Source organism: Chaetomium strumarium (assembly GCF_033439665.1).
Source record: "Chaetomium strumarium strain CBS 333.67 chromosome Unknown B0T15scaffold_7, whole genome shotgun sequence".
Lineage (NCBI taxonomy): Eukaryota > Fungi > Ascomycota > Sordariomycetes > Sordariales > Chaetomiaceae > Chaetomium > Chaetomium strumarium.
Genome location: NW_026944435.1, coordinates 1,489,551 through 1,509,309, shown reverse-complemented (window position 1 = coordinate 1,509,309; position 19,759 = coordinate 1,489,551). Strand labels below are relative to the sequence as shown.

At 56.5% G+C, this 19,759-nt stretch overlaps 5 protein-coding genes across 5 annotated transcripts; 1 reads left to right on the top strand and 4 right to left on the bottom strand.

Moving 5' to 3' along the window:
• Positions 1-720: 720 nt before the first annotated feature.
• B0T15DRAFT_496837 (60S ribosomal protein L43) lies at positions 721-1,697 on the bottom strand (the record flags this gene model as incomplete). Its single annotated transcript, XM_062867214.1, has 6 exons — positions 721-784; positions 845-941; positions 1,052-1,087; positions 1,146-1,177; positions 1,576-1,586; positions 1,659-1,697. 6 exons carry the CDS (start codon positions 1,695-1,697, stop codon positions 721-723), a joined length of 279 nt encoding a protein of 92 aa, XP_062718149.1.
• Positions 1,698-2,163: 466 nt separating this feature from the next.
• On the top strand, positions 2,164-4,018 carry B0T15DRAFT_303033 (Saccharopine dehydrogenase-domain-containing protein). Its single transcript, XM_062863834.1, has 4 exons — positions 2,164-2,486; positions 2,555-3,044; positions 3,123-3,688; positions 3,773-4,018. Exons 1-4 carry the CDS (start codon positions 2,432-2,434, stop codon positions 3,928-3,930), a joined length of 1,269 nt encoding a protein of 422 aa, XP_062718148.1. The 5' UTR covers positions 2,164-2,431; the 3' UTR covers positions 3,931-4,018.
• An 88-nt stretch (positions 4,019-4,106) lies between these two features.
• Positions 4,107-5,874, bottom strand: B0T15DRAFT_404394 (major facilitator superfamily-domain-containing protein; the record flags this gene model as incomplete). The annotated part of the gene is made up of 2 exons (XM_062865249.1): positions 4,107-5,698; positions 5,754-5,874. 2 exons carry the CDS (start codon positions 5,872-5,874, stop codon positions 4,107-4,109), a joined length of 1,713 nt encoding a protein of 570 aa, XP_062718147.1.
• Positions 5,875-8,187: 2,313 nt separating this feature from the next.
• B0T15DRAFT_496834 (pleckstrin domain-containing protein) lies at positions 8,188-11,465 on the bottom strand (the record flags this gene model as incomplete). The annotated part of the gene is made up of 3 exons (XM_062867213.1): positions 8,188-9,427; positions 9,495-11,151; positions 11,222-11,465. 3 exons carry the CDS (start codon positions 11,463-11,465, stop codon positions 8,188-8,190), a joined length of 3,141 nt encoding a protein of 1,046 aa, XP_062718146.1.
• A 6,154-nt stretch (positions 11,466-17,619) lies between these two features.
• B0T15DRAFT_487539 (chaperonin Cpn60/TCP-1 family) lies at positions 17,620-19,512 on the bottom strand (the record flags this gene model as incomplete). The annotated part of the gene is made up of 4 exons (XM_062866444.1): positions 17,620-17,637; positions 17,698-17,871; positions 17,934-19,326; positions 19,454-19,512. The coding sequence occupies 4 exons, from the start codon at positions 19,510-19,512 to the stop codon at positions 17,620-17,622; spliced, it is 1,644 nt and encodes a 547-aa protein (XP_062718145.1).
• Between the last annotated feature and the right edge of the window lie 247 nt (positions 19,513-19,759).

Sequence of the window (19,759 nt, the reverse complement as noted above, 5' to 3'; positions counted from 1 at the left end):
TATGGAACGGAGCTTCACGGGGGTGACTTACGGTATGAGGGCCTACGAAGAGCGACCTACCTCCAAGGTACGACGCTGGTGCAGTTGATTATCATAGGCCACTCAAACTAGATTTATGATGTATATCTCATAGTTGCTGACCTCAATGGTCGTTCATGGCGTCCGTCGGTCACTTGTGCAACAGCCTCTTGGCTTGCGAGACGTCATCGTCATTGATGGCCGCGTAGACAGAGGCCTACATGGAGCTGCTGGAGCAAAAGGTCCATGTGGGTTCTTGAACTTAGGTGCCAGCTTTATAAGTTACAGATCTACTTACCTTGGGACACTGCGACATGACATGGCAGGGCCGGAGGGAAGCAAGGTGTGTACGACGCCATAGCCCGTCGACACAGCGGGTTTTTACTGAGAGAGAGCACATCCAGAGCAAACGAGTAGAGATAAAGTGTCATGGTTCATTTAGGCAGCCGCAAGGTCTAGAACTCGGCAACCGCGATGCCTCTCCCCAGCTAATGTCGTAATGGGGAGCCGCGGTGCCGGTTCGGTTCCCCGTCCACATCATACAAGCGACGCCGTGAAACGAGACCGTGGACTCGTCGTTGCTTAAAGAATTGTCATTGATCGACCAGCCGTTCCCAACGGCTGAAAGTGTATCGCAGAACCTCCGTTGCCCTTTTCCATGACACCAAACCCAGAAGCAGAAACACGCCCTTTCCCTTGCCTCTACACCTCGGTGATCTCGCGGAGACGGCGGAGGGTTGACCGCATAGCAGCCGCAGCAGGAGTCCTAAAATGTCGGTCAGGCTTACGCGTGTCCGGTGTGGGGGGTTAACCAAGGTAAACTCACGAGAGAGAGTAGGCACCGCCCGCCATGGTCTTCTTGCAGGACTTGCAGGACCAGATGCCGACCGCCGACCGCCGAACAGTGTTCTTGCCGCAGAATGCTATTCAAAGAGCCGACGTCAGTATATGTTCTCGGGAGGGCGCTTTGTGCATATTGACGGCAGCTCTTTGCACTACAGTGGCGAGTGTCTGTCGTCGGATGGGCACATACTGCAAGTGTATCTGGCGTGCTGGGAAACTTCCTGCTCTGTGGTACAGTTAGTAATTGAAGCGAACTCTCGCGATGATCAACTTTTCCGACTTACTCTTTACCAGCTTACGGAGCGAGGCACCGTATCTAGCTTTGCTGTTAGCATCTGTCGAACTTCCATATTTCCTCCGTTGCAGCCCTCCACATGGCAGTCCGATCGATTTCGGATCTCCTCACCGCAGAGCCTCCGGAGTGCTAGCGCTGGGTGCTAGCTCTATGGAAAGAGCTAGAGGACGACGCATTCCGTTGGCGGTTGGAGCCAGCACTGTCGTCTCCTGTCTCCAGACCTCTGCAAGCTGAGTGCAGGTTTCCCATTTGCCTAAGGGTTCCCAGAATGCACCCCAACCTGCATGCATCGTCCACAACACCCAGGCCAGCAGTTTCCGTCCAGACGAGGCTCCATTCAGACGACCGATCGGGCACCGAGAACACTGAAATCCGGAGGGCAAATCGGGGAGACAATCTAGGAGATATTGGCCACGAACCTTGTGCCGTACTATATCGCAAGAGTCAGCGGTCGGCCATAACCACGCCAGTGAAGAATTTGGGAACGGTTTCGATTACTTACCTTGCCGGAGATGCCGACCTTCTTCGTGCGCTTAGACATCTTGACTGCTTAGAAGGGGGTGCTAGACTTTGATCTCCAAATGGGCGACTCGCTGATGGCGGGCGACGGCGATTTTGAGAAATGTGCACGGTAATTTTCTGGTGTGCGACAGGGGGCCCGGGCTGCAAAAACGCGGGATCTGGCAGAACGGATTTCCCGAGGAAGTGCCAGCGGGCAAGAAGCGGGGTGGAGGGCATCCAGGTTGTGGGGCTCTCTCGGTTGACCTGACGCTTTGGCCACCTCCGAGGTCCCGTCAAAGTCCCGTCAACTCGCTCGGCCTCTCCTCCAGGCTAAAACAGCTTTTGGAAACATCACCGGGCAACACCTCGCAGCGAATGGCTGTCGAAAATGGATCGCTCTTTTGCCAATGCCGGTAATGGCTTCCTCTTATGGCATTGGAACGGCGGGATTTCCGGTTGTGCTTCGGATCTCGTACATTTTGGGGTGATCGCAGGGGGATCATGAAAAAAGAATCAATGATGTATGTGGTTGAAGGGAGAACGAGCGGGTCGAGACCGGCGATTCCCGCGCTTGGTTGCCAAAGTCGAATTCTTTGCTATTCTATGAAATCGAGTGTTTCGTTGCCCTTAAATTGGAGAGGCTGCTCTTCCTGAGTTGATCAGAATATCCAATTGAGGTATCAAGTTCAGAGTTCTTCGACTGTCCGTTTGCCATCGAGTAGCCCCAAGCCCATCCCTCCAGCGGATACACATTTGTCTAAGAGCCACTTCGACATGCCCTCCAAGGTCCACGGCCGGCAGTTCGATGTGGTCGTGTTCGGTGCTTCTGGTGTGTAACCATTAAAGCATCCAGCGGCGGCGCCAGCGGCTGAACCAAAGCTGACAGACTGATTACAGGATACACCGGAAAGTATACGGCCCAGTACATCACCACGCATCTGCCCACCGACCTGAAGTGGGCAGTAGCAGGACGCTCTCAATCCAAGCTGGAGGAAGTGGTGGCCGAGTGCAAGAAGCTCAATCCGGACCGTGTGCAACCCGGAATCGAGATCTGCAGCCTGACGGACGAGGACCTCGCCGGGCTCGCCAAGAAGACCTTCATCCTCATCACCACCGTCGGGCCCTATGGAAAGCTAGGCGAGCATGCTTTCAAAGCCTGTGCCGAGAATGGCACCCACTACCTTGACGTGACCGGCGAGGTCCCCTTTGTGGCCAAAATGCTCAAGAAGTACGAGGCCGCCGCCAAGCAGTCCGGAGCTCTCATGTTCCCGCAAATCGGCATCGAGTCGGCACCGCCGGACCTCGTCACCTTCTCACTCGCCTCCTTCATCCGCTCTGAGTTCTCCTCCACCACGCGGGACGTGACCGTGTCCATTCACCACCTCAAGTATGATCCGGCGTCCCAAACCCCTCTCCCCTCCTCATCCCATAGACTGAAAAACTAAACACACCCCACGTATGACAGATCCGCCCCTTCAGGCGGCACTCTCTCAACAGCATTTACCCTGCTCGACAACTTCAGCGTGTCCGACCTGCGCGCCGCTTACACGCCGTTTGCGCTCTCTCCCGTCCCGCGGCCAGCCACCAACACCACCCCGCAACCCTCTCTCCTCAGCCGCCTCACGGGCCTGGTGACCGTGCCCTCCCTGGGCCTGCTGACCACCTCTATCGCGGCAGCCACTGACGCGGCGACGGTGCAGCGTACCTGGGGCCTGCTCTCGACGCTTCCCTCCCCGCGCAGGGAGCAGTTCTACGGCCCGCACTTCTCGTTCCGGGAGTACATGCGGCCGCGGAACTGGCTGACGGGGATGGCGCTGCATTTTGGGCTGATCGTGTTCCGGCTGGTGCTGGCGACGCCGTTTCTGAGGAGGATTGTCGCGCGCATGGTGACGCAGCCCGGGGAGGGCCCGGAGGCGGAGGTTGCCAAGGGGGATGAGATCGAGTACCGCGGCGTTGCGCATGCGGATGTCGATGGTGCTGGCCGGGAAGGGGCGTTTTGTCGCGCTTGGTTCAGGGGCAGTACTTATTACCGTGAGTCCGTTTTTCTTTCCTCGTAGCCTGGGGAAGTTGATGATGAGTTGGTTGTATGGGATAACTAGCTGACAGAGATTACAGTGACGGGCATTTTCCTTGCTGAGGCTGCTGCTACGCTCCTTCAGGAGGATGTTGGTCTACCTGGAGGCGTGTATACCCCTGCTTGTCTTGGGCAGCCGTTCATTGAACGGTTGAACCAGGCTGGGTTCCATATCGAGACGAAGCGGTTAGAACCGTGAATGGGTGCCGGGAAGATGTCGCCAACGGATCTGTGAGCGTCCTACACCGGGACGTCACTGCGCTTGTGCCGGTTATTTGAAAAGTAAATGTTGTATATTGATGCAATTACGCGAACCCAGGGTATCATCCAGAGAAGCTCTATGTCGAACTTTGGATATCCAAATGCCGAACCAATCTAGCTGTGCACGCTCGAAACAGAGAAGGATGCAGTCCTGCCCTTAGGCTGGCTCCACCGTTTCGACCACCACGTACCCCTGAACCGTCTCGCCTCATTCTCCCCGAATTCCACCCTGCTGTTGTTCCTTCTCCCTGTTTCATCGAGTCTATAATCCTCCACCAATGCCGCCATTCCGAGCACGGGTCCGCACGCCACCAGCGCAATCCACAGCAACACCGTTATCGTCTCCTGATACGACCGCGCAATCGCCTCTCGCTCGGGACTGCCCCAGGGATAGCTACACGCCACCACCACGCTCGCATAAATCTTCTTCGCCTCGCCCTTGACGTGCTCCGGGAGATACTCGGTCAGTTTGGCCGAGACCAGCCTGCCCCAAACGGCACCAGACACAGCCGAGCCCACGGCAGCGCCGACCTGGACGAGCGTCAGAAAAGAAGCAGTCGCAACCCCGACGTATTGTTGCGGGTGGCCGTGGCCATGGTGCTGATCGTAGCTGCTAGCGGCGGCCTGCACGACCAGCTGCGTGGCGACGTGCATCAGCCCGGCCCCAGCGCCGAGCGCCGTCTGCGCTGCAAAAAGGGACACGATCGAAGCGGTGCGCGTGCGCGTGTACAGGAGGACGACGATGGCGACGGTGTAGAGGACCGCGCCGGCTTGGATGAAGGGTCGCGGCCTCGGGACGGAAAGGCGACGGATGATGAGGGAGGCGAGCAGGGCCGCGATGGTGGAAGCGAACGAGAAGGTCTGCGTGATGGGCCCCGCCCGCGAGACGGGCAGGTTGAGGGCGACGAGGAGGTACGAGTAGAAGTAGGGCTGGACGGCGATGTAGAAGACGCCAAAGTAAAAGAAGCCGAGAGCACAGCCGGCACAAAACGTGCGGGACTTTAGGAGCGGGAGCGGGAGGAGAGGGTGGGGGGCTAGGTGCGAACGGGATTCCCACAGGGGGAAAAGGACGAGAAGAACCAGGCCTGTGAGGATCATGGCAAGGAGCTTCGGATCGTGCCATCCCGAGGATGAACGCGAGACGAGCGTCAGGGGAATGAGGATCAAGGAGAGCCCGCCAGAGAGGAGGAGGGTACCACCTATGTCAAGGTCGTGGAACAGCCGTTTTGCTGCTGCTGCGCGCGAGGATGTGCCGGTTGTGGCGGAGCCCTCATGCCGCTTCTGAACGAGCAGGCCCATCTTTTCAACTTTCCGGCCGTTTAGAAACAGGCTCATGGCTAACGGCAGGAACGCGAGCGGGAGGATAAGGGCCCAAATCGCGTAGCCAACCCTCCAGGACGTGTTGGCAAGGATGGCCGCAGCAATGGCGGGCCCGATCCAGACAGTCACGAGAAAGGGGCTGTCGGGCAGGCTGGAGAAGAGCGCACGGTTGAGGAAGTCGCTGGTGTCGGCGATGAATACCTGCTGCAGAATCTGCAGGCCTGTCGACCCGGCCGAGTAGAAGATCTGAGCCGACGCGTATGTCTCGAGGTTTTGGGAGGCGGCCATCTGGACGTAGCCCAGGACGCAGAGGAAGATAGAGAAGCAGAAGGCTTCCAGTCGGCCGAAGACATCTGCAATCTTCGCCATGGGCGGCTTGATGACGGCTAGATCGCTCGGGTCAGTGGGAAATATGCCGCTCATAAGAGTTCGGGTTCATACCATTCACAACCCCTTGAACGACATAGACGGTTGATAGCAGGGAGTGGTTATTGAAGGAGCTGACGGCAAACGCGGCCAGGGAGTACGTAACCTGTCCTTCCAGCGAGATGGTGAAGGCCATGAGGAAGATGCTTAAATAAGCATAGGTGGTTAGTGGCTCCTGTGAGTAGTCTATTGTCTTCATGATGCGAGCCCACCAACCTCATGTAGGCAATCACCAGCCCCCATTTCGACCATGTCCGCGAAACGGCTTCGATGCGTCTCACGCCGTCTTGGACATCCGAGGCCGTGTCGCCAGCGCTACTGCTGCGTGGGCTGTCCGGAACAGCCGTCGGCACTGCGCCGTATTCACGTATGTCGCATTGCCCCGGTATGAGGAGGGTCCGCGCGTCTTCGTCGCTGGTTGAAATCATCGTTCAGGCGTCTCAGGGATGAAGTGCTATTCCTCCTGTTCGGCCCGGCATTCGTGGCTGCCGTCACCGTAAACGGCGCTCCTGACAGCCTGGAAGGCCTTGTTGACTGACAGTCCGTAAAGCCCCCCATCAATCCGCGGCCGGGGTTGGGGCGGTCCGTGGTGGAGAATAAAGCTGCTGAGAAGGAGAGGATTTGGAAACCAGATAAACCATGGTCGAAGTTCCGATGGGGAGAGATGAGTGTGCCATTAGGCGTAGTAAGTAAGATGTAGATCGGTAAGATCGGCCGTGAACTACCTAGTGTAAACTGGAAAGCTAGGTAGGCAGCCGACTGCTTGACTCAGACCTGCGCCCCTTAGGTAACCTCAGCTGGCTCCCCCACGCGCGCACATCGAATGCGGGTTTCAGAAACTCGCCCAGCTGACTGGCCGTCTCATTCGGCGCGTTCTGCTCTCGACGGAGCAAATCCGGGCAAAATCGACAGAGAAAGAAGGAGCAACCGAGGCATTTACCGTTGCCCATAACATACCTGCCCAACTTGAACATACGCCCCTCATCGCGTTACCCAAAGTCCGAGTCCCATCCGAGAAACGTCTGAGGTGGCAGGCAGGCGGGGCTGCCAGGTCACCAGGCTGTTGCGCCCTGCGTGATCTTGGGTGGGAGATGCGCTATGATTGGCTGTAGATTATCAATATCATCTGATAAAAATGGGAAGAGTGGGCTCTGGGGTCCAATCGCTTGTTCGCGCCGATATCCTTGTCCCGAGGTGGGCAGTTCGTTCCCGTCCACTGCCTAGACGCATTTCCGCCCATCAAGGTGATCCATGTCTGGACGGTAAGACTATGCGGCGAATTTTGTGTAAGTCAGGTACTAATAAGTGTAAGTAGGCCGTAGTACTATATTATATTTTTGCTCTGGTCCAGCTCACGTCTTTCCAGGTTTCCCTGTCCGCAGATCCCCAAGTTACGCGCCTATCCGGTTGGCTTCTGCGGCTCGGCCCGCCAATCATCCTGGACCCGATCCGGTGAGGATTGTTCGAGGGCATGTTGCAAACCGCTGAGGTAGGTAGCCGAGGTTTATACTGCAAGAGGAAGACACTTCAAGCCAGATGGGCTCTTGTCCTCCAGAACATCAATCTGTATCTCCTCCACAAAAGTCTGTGAAGCCTTCTTGCTAGTGTACACAATACTAGCGCGCTGTAAGAGATCTAGTCCGGCCGATCAACAAACACACCGTCGAAAAGTCCACCTGATCGCCAAAGGCTCTGAATCTGTCTACCGACGAGAGGTAGGCTACGTAGAAGACGAGAGGCGTAGGGAGAGCGCATATAGATTTCCATTCCCATCCTCCCTCTCGTCCAACTCGGGCGTTCACTCAACCCCGCGAATTGTATAGGGCGGTATTGCACACCATATAGTATTGCCGCTTCATGTAGCGTCGGAAAACATACATCCTTGAAGCAGAACGCCCGCACAAAGGACAATACCCGTACACGAGCATATCATGTTCCATATACACAGCCATAAAACATGAGAGATCTCATCTTTTTGTACGCTCAAAAACCACCCCTTTCGGATCCTCTCATTTCCCAGTCCTGCCTCCCGGATTCTCGACGCCGGATTTGACATCCCATCCAACACCGTCCGAATCAGCCTGCCCGAAACCCTAGGGACGACTACCACCCACCACCTATATATAAAGGCGACGCAAAGTGTCCAGATAAGAGTACCCTCCAAAGAAGCAACGCGAACAGAATTGTAACCGAATTGAAAGGGGCGTCAAAAAATAGATGATAGGGCAACATGGAAGAGGGCTGGTTGGTGAAGAAAGAAGAGATCTATGTGTGAAAAGGCAGAAGTAGAATGGTAAAATGGTATCTTCAAACGCGAGCCTTAACCCAAAAGCAACTGCGCAAGTGTGGCGCATACCGCCGTGCCGCAACGTAAAGGGAAGCTATATAGAATGAGAATGTCAACACCCCATGGCCTTGCATGCGTGGGCCGCGGGGACGGATGCCGCTCCTACGTCTCCTCCGTAATCCCGCCCTCGCCGCCCCCCTCTTGGAACTCCCGGCTTTTCTCCGTCAGCCGCCGTACGCCGCTGATCCGGCCGGCCCACAGGCTCTCAATGGGCGTGCGGAATGTGAAAGCACGCTGCGAGCTGATGACATTGATGGCCTGCAACACGGCTTTGCGGCTGTCGCGACCGAATACAGCCGGATGATTGATCCACTCCAGGCTCGACTCGAGCTCGGCGTCGAGCGCTGCGACAGTGTTGGCGTCGATCCCAGACGCTGTGCCCATGCCGCCGAGGCCGAGCCCGTCGTTAGACCGGCTGCGCGGGATCAACGGTGGCGGGTAGCCAGGCGCTGATGTCGTGTTTGGTCCGGCGGTCGGGGACGGCGAGTTCTTTCTGTCCGGCGTGCCGGCCATGATTGGCGACCCGTCGGTGGCTGGGTGCGGCGTCGACGGCTGCGACTTTCCAGGAGCGACCGGTGGGACCGGTGGGAGACCGCCCTTACCGAGGCCTTTCAGGATGGACCTCGTTTCATTCAAGAGCGTGTGCGCCCGGTCGTGCTGCCCTCTGCTGACCAGCGTCAACGCGCGGGTCAACATGTCGGACGTGAGCAGCTCCATCCGCCGTTGCACGATGTGGGGGTGGGGAGGGATAGGGGGAGAATTGCCCCACGGTTTTTTCGAGTTGGATGATGCTGGCAGCATCGTGATGGCGAGCAGGCTCGGCCGCGTGTGCTGCAGTGTGCCGTCTCGTAGGATGTCACCCCAGCTCAACTCGGCTTGGATCAGGGGCACCTCTTCCACCGAAACGGTTCTCTGCTCGTCCTGGTCCACCGGACCGCCCAGAGCCTCCAGTCCCGAGACGATGTTGTCCCAGGCGTCCTGTGGCAGCTGCTCCTGGGAGCTGTTGTCCGGTATGATGACAAGCTGCACCAGAACGTCTCGCTTGTCGCCGAAGCGGAGGTCGCCAAGAGATGCTTCTGCGTCACGGCCTGTCGCACGTTTCGTGATCTGGAGCGCACCACTGATCTTGTGGAACTTGGCTGGCGAGCCCTCGGGGAGCTTGAGCTTTAGTTTGACGTTCTGATGCGAGAGCGTCTGCATGGAGCCCAGACACCCAGCCAGGCATTCTCGGAGCATCATCCAGTCTTTGACATATGTGTACGACGCCTTTGTCCTTGTCGAGAGCTCGATCATGGTATCCGGCTTGTGGGTCATACCCAGACCAAAGGAGTGTATAGTAACTCTGGAAGAAATAGGTTAGGCTCTGACGGTTCTCTGACGAGATAAATAAAAAGGGGGTGGTAACATACTTGGCAGCTTCTGCTCGTGACACTACAAAGTCGACGCTGTCGGCATCGGATGTCGAGGCATCGCTGATGAGCATGATCGTAGCGATTGGGTTGTTGTACTTGCGCCCCATGAGCAGATCCATGGCTACATTGGCGCCCTCAACAACGTCTGCGCGATGGCTCTTTTGCCCCACCGGCTTGATCGAGCTCAGGACATTGCCCCAGCCATGCCAAGCTTTGGTAGTCATTCCAACAATTGGAACGCCGCCACCAGAGGACCCGAAGGTCACCAAGCCCATGCGGTCGCGATCGCCGAGTGCTTGCACCATGAACCGGAGAGCATCCCGAACTAGGTTGATCTTGACGCCCTGCATCGATGCGGAGATGGGGACGACGACCACCACGTCGACGGGCACGTGAATGGATGGCAGCAACGGGCTCCGCGCGAAGCTTGTGTATTCGGTCGGGGCGGTCGTTGCCGACTTCGCGCCGCCCCATGACGAAGCCACCGACGACACGCGTTGTGGCCGGCCAGAACTAGGCGTCCGCTGCCAGTCGTCCTCATCCGCCTCGGAGAATTCGCCTCGGTCGTAGTCGGGACTGCGTACTGGTGATGTCTCAAGCGCATTGAGGTCCAGAAGCGCCTGCTGCCAGAGTTTGAGTTGGTTGCGGTTATCGAACCGCAGATGGAACTGCGGCAGCTCCGCAACCGTCAGGTTTAAGGTCAGAATATTCTCGTCAATAGTGCCGGTTTCCGAAACCTCGTTGAGATGCTTCTTGATGAGGATCGACCCCTTAAGCGTGCAACGGCCTGTTTTGCGTGGAGCGGCATCTCCCCACTGTCCCTGCGGCGGCTGGGCGGCTGCCTTCTTCTCCTTGACGCAAATGAGCATCTCGGCGAAGAGGAAGCACTCCAACTCCTGCCACGAAACCTTATCCTTGCCCACACGGAGTGTCCCGTAGAGCCGCAGTTTTCCAAAGCGGGCGAAATCCAATCCATGCCAGTTGTCCACGCGGTTGCGTAAATTCTCCGTAACCTCGGCCAGTACCTCCGGTGGCTCGTAAGGATCGAAGCGAGGGGCACTCCGGGCAGGAGACGACGGCCGCGCGAAAGCCTCTTCCGTCCTCGACGGCACCACGGGTGGCGCGGCAGCCTGGAGGTCCTCGGGGTCTGGCCGCCACTTGCTATCCGGAACCTCAACAGTCACCAGGCAGGTCAGAGTCTGCTGTTGTCGCGATCTGCTGATCGTCGGGAATTCAGATCTGACAGTGACGGTTGGTGCCGGGATAGGGTTCCGCGTAACAGCTCGGGGACTTGCCAGCGACGTCTCCATGGCCTGCACGTCGTAGTCGTGCCGCCGCGGTGGCCCGCTCTGTGTGGTCTCGGGGTAGCCTCCCGAAGAGGCCACACCCGTCGCCTCGCTGTCGTTCCGCGAATGTCCCCGGCCGTTGTACCGAGGCTCGGACGGCGGGCGTTCCCGGCTGTCGCGGCTATCCCGCAGACCACTCCTGGGCGTCCCATCCCGCAGACTGCCGGACCCCGGGACGCCTGGCCGGGCACTCGAGCCTCGGCTATGTGGCCTCCCCGAATGATCTTCCCAGTGCGGCGTTGGGGTAGGCGTAGCCTGTGACCGCGAGTCGTTTACAGATACTGCCCGTACCATGTTGCTTATTTTCTCTGCCAGTCCGCTCATTAGCGTGCGGTCTTCTCTAACAGCTGTAACACAGTCGGGCCTCAGCGTTCTTACCGATATCCAAAATGTTCCCCCCGCGACTTGTATCGAGGTGTAGTGGCGAGTTGCATGTGGGGCAATACTGCGACTCGAATTCGCGGATGAACTCATAAAAACATGCCTCATGTGAAACGTGTGCGCATGAGAACTGCAGTATCCGCTCGCCACGCAGCGTGTGCTCGAGCGGTTCTTCGCAGACGGCGCACTCGCTCCCCACAAATGTGCGCTCTCGGCGCGACCGGCTCCTGTCCGAATTCATCGTGCTCGGCGCTGTCGACGTGGTCCTCGTGCTGCCGTTATGCGATTCGAAGGAGCTGACTGAGGGTGAAGATTGATGTGATGGTGCTCGCAGAGTGCCCGAGGCGATAGAGAGACCTAGTGTGTCCGGCACGGGTTAGCCGCCTGCCTTGGGCGTATAAACGATACAACTTCGCGGTGCCGGTTCCTCGCCCCCCTGACGGCGTGAAGTATGCGCAACGAGCGGCGGCGATACGGCGCAGTCGAATGAGCGTAGCCAACGGGGACGCAACCAACGGTGCAGAAAACAAGGAACCTACTCTTCTCCGGGTAAGAGGGTGCTCCGTACGTTCTTGCAGAAGCAATGCTGGTAGCGTAGTCGTATGTCGGCCTGTGTGTATCTTGTCTCGTGGCGCTGTGGCGACTAAACCGCGCCGTGGGTGAATCTGCGCGGACGAGTCCAAGTTCGGCCAGTAACGACCGATCAGCGTCACGCGTCTTCCTCTCTTGCTGCGTGGTGAAAGTCCGAGTCCCGTTGTGGCGAGATCGATGCGATCTGCTGAACATGGAGGGGATATGTAGGTATGCGCCTGCGGCGGCCTAGGCTTCGGTCGGCGATTCGTCCGGTCTTTGCGAGAGCGAGGTGAGCCTGAGCGCGTCTATGGCGGCGAGACCGTAGTCCTCGGTGCCGCAATGTATTCCGTCCTCCTGATCTTCTCGGAGAACCTGTGCGCGTTGGCTCGGAATTGTCACAGACCATCCAAGTACCTATCGCTACTCCCGTCCCGGACGGAGGGTGCCGCACTGTCCTTGGGCCACACCTAGAGGGTGGGTGTTTCAGGCGTCGTATCAACAATGCAGCCAGAAATCCCAGGATGCGACGCGGGTCATGGCTGCGCTGATTTCAAGCAGAAAACCGGGCGTCTGAGGCCAAACCTCCAGAATCTTCTCCCTTCCCACGAATAAGTCCGGATAGTGTACTGCGGAGAGCCTGGATCGGCGGGTTTTTTGCTGGTTATGCTTTCGAAAATGCGATGTTCTCGGGGGCGAGGAACAACCGGTTACTTGCACCCCTTCTTCTTTTCCGTCACGACCGATGGTACTTGTACCTTCGGCCACTCGATCCCGTGCGGCTCAGCGAGGCGGAAGCGCAATTCGTTCCAGAAAGCTCTCGGCTTGCTGTCAGTAGAAGAGAGTGGGCGAGGAGTCACGTCGGCAGTTGCCAAACGATGCTATTCGGTGTGGCGTGGGTGTTTGCCACGTCCTCCGCAGCTTTTGGTTGTCGCGCTGGTACACCTCTTTTGCGGGTGCTAGAGAGTTCTCCTGGTCAAGGTATGTACAAGGCTCGCTACAGGGTTCCGAGCTCATGGGTCGACAGGGTCGTCCAGAAGTCAAAGTAGGCTAAATGTGCAATACAGAATTATGAATCGTGATTATCCCAGACAACGTTGGTCTTGCATTCTGCTGCATCACGCAATAAGGTGGAAGGAGAGTAAGGTAGGGACGGGAGGCCCTGAGAATGAAGCGAGTGACAACCAACCCCTTGGGTCAAGTGGGCTTGTGGGAGTTGAATAGGGGATTCAGTGGTAGGGGTGAGGCATGTCCCTGCTGTCTCGTTCATGCTTTCTGCGGTGGGGTTCCCTGGAGGTCGATCCACTTTCACCACTCCACCGACGACTTCAGTCATGGACCGGGTTCAAGGGCATTGGCCAATGCCTGGATTAAATTTGACCAGAATTGCAGGGGTCTCAATCATCACATTCTGGGTCAAAGACGGATGGTTGACAGACAGCGAATTTTTCGTGCCCATAATACAACCGAGAGATTGGGGAACAAATGGGCATCTACCTTGACGAATCGACCGAGAACTTGGTCTAGCTTGCCCCGTTTCCATTCCTTTCCTGGCTGGCGGTTAAGGGGCCGCTATCAGGGCGATCCGTTTGCCTACGCCACGCTAGTGCAGAGGGTAGCCAGTCCACGTGCGATGCGAAGAATGGAATCGAAGGTCTTCAGGATAATTTCCACGTTGCTCAGTTTAAATTCCTGGGCAGTACGCGCCCTTGCGAACGACGGCTTTCGACAGTGGTGATCATGGTGATATATATCACATTCACAAGTTCTCAGCTGGCGACGGAAGAGGCCGAGAAAATCTGCCACTAGCAGCGTTCTGGAAGTGCTCTTCCACGTGGCCGTGACTTTGAGTCAATGCGTCACCTCGCTCCGTTAACCGTTAGCCACTCATCAGGCAGCGCTCAAGTCGGGGTGCATAGATGTTAGCTTGCAAACCTCGATATCGGAAAATATCACGACGATCTCTCCAGTTCAAGTTCGGACTTTCTCAGCTTTGTATGATAGGTTGCAGGTTCTGCAGCGAGACCAACGAAGTAATGTAAACCGTAGTCTACTGATGTAGATGACAATCTTTTACTGTTGTATCATGAGGCACTTACACGTGTACGGGCGCAGGCTAGTGACCCTCCACTCAGCAATACCTTACCGTAAAGTTACAGTCTTCCCTTACATATCACATCTGACTCTAGGGCAGCCTGTACTCATCCAACACCGTCCTATCTTGGTATGTACCTTATCGTATACAAATTCCAATTCTACTACACGTCCATGTACGTATCAGCGAGTTGTGAGGGACGGCTTTCGGCATATCACTTGCCAGGCCGACCTGCTTCTCTGCAGCTGAAGATGCGGGCCCCTTGTGCATCGGAGAAGCTGAGCCGTGGCACCGTCAGTGCACAAACATCAATAGATCCTCCTATTCTGGCCAAGTAGATTCTTAAAAGGTGGGGCCTGCTATGTAGCCTGTGATGCGGGCACGCGAATAGCTGGACCCAAAGAATCCACAAGCCATCTTCAACCTGGTCAAGTTTGCGAGCTTGGAGTCCTGGAAAGACGCTAGAAGCCTAGAACCACTCCTCTTCCCAAAAGCCATGGCAGTCGTGCATGAGTGGAGGGCAGACGCGCTCGACGATGTCGAGCCACGCAGAGGCAAAGCGAAAGATCCAGTCCATCCCTGCGACGGCACCGCTGCGGTGGGAGTCGGAGCCGGAAGATATGGCCAAAGCCGCCGAACGGGCTTGGCAGTCCACTCGATCGATCCCCACATAGATCGTTCTTCACGATGGGAACCTAGGTTTGGGAGCCGAATCGGAATCGCCCCTTTCTCTTTTGTGCCACCCCATCTAACGTAAGGGAAGAGCGGGCGCAAGTTGGGCTGCTCAAGCCTACAACCGACCGTATATTTGGCGGATGTCAACGACAGAGACCTGACTTCTCTAAATATCAACCTCGAAGCCGGTCACGCTATAGCTGGCGTTGTGTTCTTATTAGAGCTTTTTTGCCAACCTGTACATAGTACCTAGATGACGCCCTCGGTCGGCCGTCCGAGACACCCACGGCACCATCCCAACGGTGCGAGACCGGGCCCCGGGGAGTTGCTCTTTTCTTTCCGTGTTGCTTTTTTCTTCCCGTGGGGGCCACAGCTTACATCGTGAAACTTGATCATGATGTGATGAATCCCTGGGAATACGGAATCGTAAAATGGCGGGGAGCCGAGAGTTCAATCACGTCTCGATCTCAGGCTCAGCACCAAGCAGCAAGCTCCATGGTAGGTAGGAACCTAGGCAAGGTAAGATAGGCAGTTAGGCGAGAGGACAGCAAGCTGCAGTGGGAGTTCAGCAGCGACCTCTTTCGAGCAAGATTCACCATGTTTCAAACTTTGACGAGGTCATCCACGGGCTTAGGAGCCACAGGTCCTACTTGTTTCAGCCTTCTGGAAGTACATACTTCTATGTACTGAAGCAGACAAACTTCCCAGACACTAGTGTGCCGTAACGTTGAACCCGGCCCCGGTACCGACCGGAGGTCGCGGGGCGACAGTCCTACAGATACTACTTAACTGACATTAACCAACCGGCATTGCGAGTCCAACCATCACATCGTACTTGTACATGCACACAAATTGGTTGTTGACTCATTACGGCACCATTTACTTCATATCAACCTTAGGAGACCGCACAGGCTCATGGAAGCTAGAGACTCCACCTACCTTGGAGATCAGCGTTGAATCAGCTGCTGTGTTGACGATCTTTCTACGACTCCATTCAAAGTCTCATGACGCCTTACTGTGTGTAAAACCTCGATCTAGGCATCAATGGTTTACATCTGTTCTTCAACTGCAACAAACCTAAGAGCTCACCGCCCCTACACAGTAATATCCCCTTCCAATTCTCAATTTACCAAGCGAAGTTCGACTGCCGGGTGTTGAGGCCGGAGCGGTCCAGCCACCAACAGGATGCAATAGAGGGATGCAATAAGAAGAGCAAAATGGCACCACGGCGGGGATTTCAAGTTGCAGTGCAGCAACAGCGCTACAGCAAAGGAAGGCCATTGCAACGCTGCTAGGTAAGGCACCGTTGTACATGGCCTCTGGTCCGTGCACACGCCAGGTAGAATCCCAGCACAGGATTCCCGCAACCAACGGGACTTCCGTTTCAACTTCCACGACAGGGGACTCATCTGTCGGGCCAACCTCATCAAGTCCATCAGACAACACTAATAACAAGTTGTGAGGATTTCTCATCATTGAAGAACGCCAGTTGAGTTCAGATCGAGCTCTTGACCACCCAATCGAGTGAATGTAGCTGTGTTTGCTCATAGACCATCTCGGCTCAATGGAACTCTGGTTCCAATTTCAAAACGAGCGATGATCAATGAGATCTGCATATCGATCACGATATCGAAGAACCGTGGCTGGGTACTGTGAGTCTGGAATATTAGCAACCCTAGGAACCTCCTGAGGACCCTCCAACCCAGGATTCACGTCGATCTGTTCAGTCCTCGTGGTCAACGTTCCCTGCGGGATTGGCTTACACTAGCTTGCTTTCCGGGGCACTCGTCTTCCGACCTCTCCCTCGCGGCGGGAGGGATCTCGACTGTGGCAAACGAATATTTCCACAGGAAAGCAAAACCGAGCCTTCTTGCATGCCGCGGTGTAGGCCGATTCTGGAATGCCCGCCGTTGATGTGACCTCTTCCATGAGGACAATGGGAAACGGGACAATGGGCCCGAGCTATAAGTCTGCACAGTATGGCCTAGTCTTTCACCCGTTGTAACGTGCATACATAGACAGCCATAGTGACGGTGTCCGAATCCGTCCAAGCGCAGCGTTTAGCGTGCCATGGCAACGTCCAATCTCCAATCTATGTGTAATATATGTGGCTCTCATCTTGAGAGGGTGCCATGGGAGAGTCGTCGACTGTCTGTGCGTTGGACCGTGTGATATGCAGCATATGGAGTATGGACTACCCGCACGGGTTGAGAATCGCTAAGTGGCTAGTCTGGCTCCCGTGGGTGTTGTTGCCGGACGCCTCTGCTTCGACCTGCTCTCCATCCCTGGGAGCTCGGAGATATCAAAACGCAAGGTGACATACTCGGACAGGCAAAGCCGAAGTCGACGAGACTAGGCCGTCAGTTCATGAGCTCATGCGAGAGAGCAAGGCCACAGCACCGGCGGGATACACACGCTTTTTAAAGTGGCATAGCCCGCAATCAGGCAGCCCAGAGACGAGCCTCCCAGATACCTGAGGAGGACAGCGATCGATACAGGATGTTACGCACCAAATCTGGGCCATGAAACTAAAACTAACTCAACAGCCGGATGTAGAAGCGAGCAGATAATAATTACGATTAAAACGTGACATACACCACATTTTCATGTATGTACATCCCTAGGTCGGCAATAGAGGTAAGCCTGGCCTGCTGAAGAGAACCGAACGCAACGGCCGAGTGGTCCTAGGATGGCTGACTGCCTTGGTGGATGCACTGTACCGTAGAAGCAAAGGATGGACTCACCCGGGACGCTGGGCGGCAAGAGCTCCACCACTAGATGGTTGTCCAGATTCACCCCGGAGCTCGGAGAGTAGGTAGCGTGCAGCAAAAGCAGTCTCGAAGCAAACAATCTTGACGGTTGGCATATGTAATATAGGACCGGGGGGGGTTACCTGTCTGCGTCAATTTATATGTAGCAGATCCGGGTCCAAATAATGTCATTTTGGACACTACGATTGACATTATGGTCCCTCGGTCTAAGCCCAAACATATGCGAACCGTTTTCCGACATTTCCGCGCGACCAGCATACACCCCCGAGTCAAGTGGTTGAATTTCAGTCCTCATCCCAGTTCTGCGAAAGAGGACTCGGTTAGCAGCACTCAACACGGGAATCAGCGGCGAGCGAACTTACCGGGTTGGGTCCAGGGGGCTTCGGCCCGCCGGCTTGCCGGGCAACGATGATTTGGTCGACAGAGAGGATCGTCCTGGCAGCCTCCGTCGCGAGCTTGATAGCCCACTGCTTGGTCACAAGCAAATCCAGGATGCCCTCTTCCTCGGCATCGAGTGTGCCAGTATCATCGTGGTTCTGGGCGGGTAGTTAGCAAAAGAAGTTTGGACTGATAGACGGATAGAGTCGTAATCACGCACCTCGATATCAACGCCGGTGGACCAGCCGCTCTCTTTCTGGTGCGCAGCATATAGCCGGCTGAGAACCTCGGTGGCATCCAAGCCAGCGCTCTCAGCCAGAGTTCGTGGCACCACCTCAAAGGCCTCGCCATACTTCTTGATCGAGTACTGTGCCAGCCCCTGCGTCTTGTCGCCAACCGCCTGTATCCTCTCGACGAGCTCGATTTCTGTTGCGCCAGCACCGGGGACAAGGCGAGCGTCCTTGGTGATAGCCTTGATGACGTTGACACCATCATCGACAGCCCGTTCAACATCGTCCAGGTGGTTCTGCGTGGCGCCGCGAAGCACCAGGGTCGCTGTCCTTGTCGCCTCGTCCTCCTGTCTGAAAACGGTCACCCGGTCGCCGCCAATCTCCTGTGTCTCGACCACGTCGATGTTGCCCATCTCATCCGGCATGGGCGCGCCGAGGCGGGCCAGAGGGGTGGCGCCCACGACTCTGCACACTCTTCGCAGCTCAAATTTGCTGAGGATCTTGATGACCAGGATGCCGTAGCGGTCCAGGAAGTGCATGGCCAGCTCACCGACGGTGGAGCCCGCCACGACGACACGTAGGCCGACGTCGTGCAGCTCCTTGATGGCCGCTTCGAGCCGTTCCTCCTCGCCCTTGCTGAAATTCAACATCTCGTTGGCGTTGTGTAATAACACGGTGCCCTTGGTCTCGGTCTGGCTGATGTCAATGGGGCAAGTAAAGACGCCGACCTTGGCCTTTCTGGCCTTCTTAACTGATCCATTCGGCTCCTTGGGGAACACCATGCCCTTCACGACGCGGCTCTGGTCTAGACTGCCGCCCATGATCTTCACGACGCGGATGTTGTCGACGTTGAAGTTGGCGGGGTTCTTTGGCAGCACAGACAACACGGCCTCAGACACCAGATTGGCCAGGAATTCCTCGTTGCCGTTCTGCTTGCTGGCGATGACAGTCCGGACGGCCTTGCTTAGCTCCTCTTGTGACCGCAAGTCCTCCACCTTGTCAATCTCCAGCTCCTCGAGCGTATCGAGGGCAATCTTCTGCGCGCGCTCGTAGCCGGTAACGATGTCGGACGTCTTCAACCCCATACGTAATAGATCCTCCGCCTTCTTGAGCAGCTCCCCGGCAAGGACGATGACCAGGTTCGTCGCGTCGCCCATCTCTGACTCTTGCTGTTGGCTGGCCATGACAAGTAGCTTTGCAGCGGGGTGGACAACATCGAGCTCGCGCAGGATGGTGGCGGCGTCGGACGTGAGGATCATCTTCTGCAGGTGGTTGATGACGATCTTGTTACGGCCATACGGGCCCAGCGACGTCTGCACTGTCGAGGAGATGGCCCGGCAGGCATCGATGTTGCGTAGGACAGCTCCATCTTCAGCATCGTAACTATGGTTGGGGTCAAAGAGAGCTGGTCAGCACTTCGCTTTGCTGCGGTTTGCTGTCGAAGCAGGCAGCGCCGTTCATGGCGGGGTAATAACGAAGGAGGTGTGTATAAGATGCATGTACGACTCACCTATTATAGCCCTGCTTAAACAAGCCGGCGTTCGGCGCGCTGGGTATATTGAGCGACATTGTCGCTGCAGTGCTTTGCAGAGGTTCTCGTGCGCTTTGTCGAGGTGTAGTCTGCTCCCAAGTCAACCGGCGACAAGTCGAGCTTTCCACAATTGCCCACTTTGGGGGCACACCCATAAAAAAGTTGGGAAGCCAATCGAAGTCCAGACATGGCAGCCTTGAGCCCCGCAGCCGCCGGGCCCAATGGGAGGAGCCGCTAATGGACCCCTGTTTCCGTCTTGGACGTGGGTCAGCGTGCGCCTCAGCC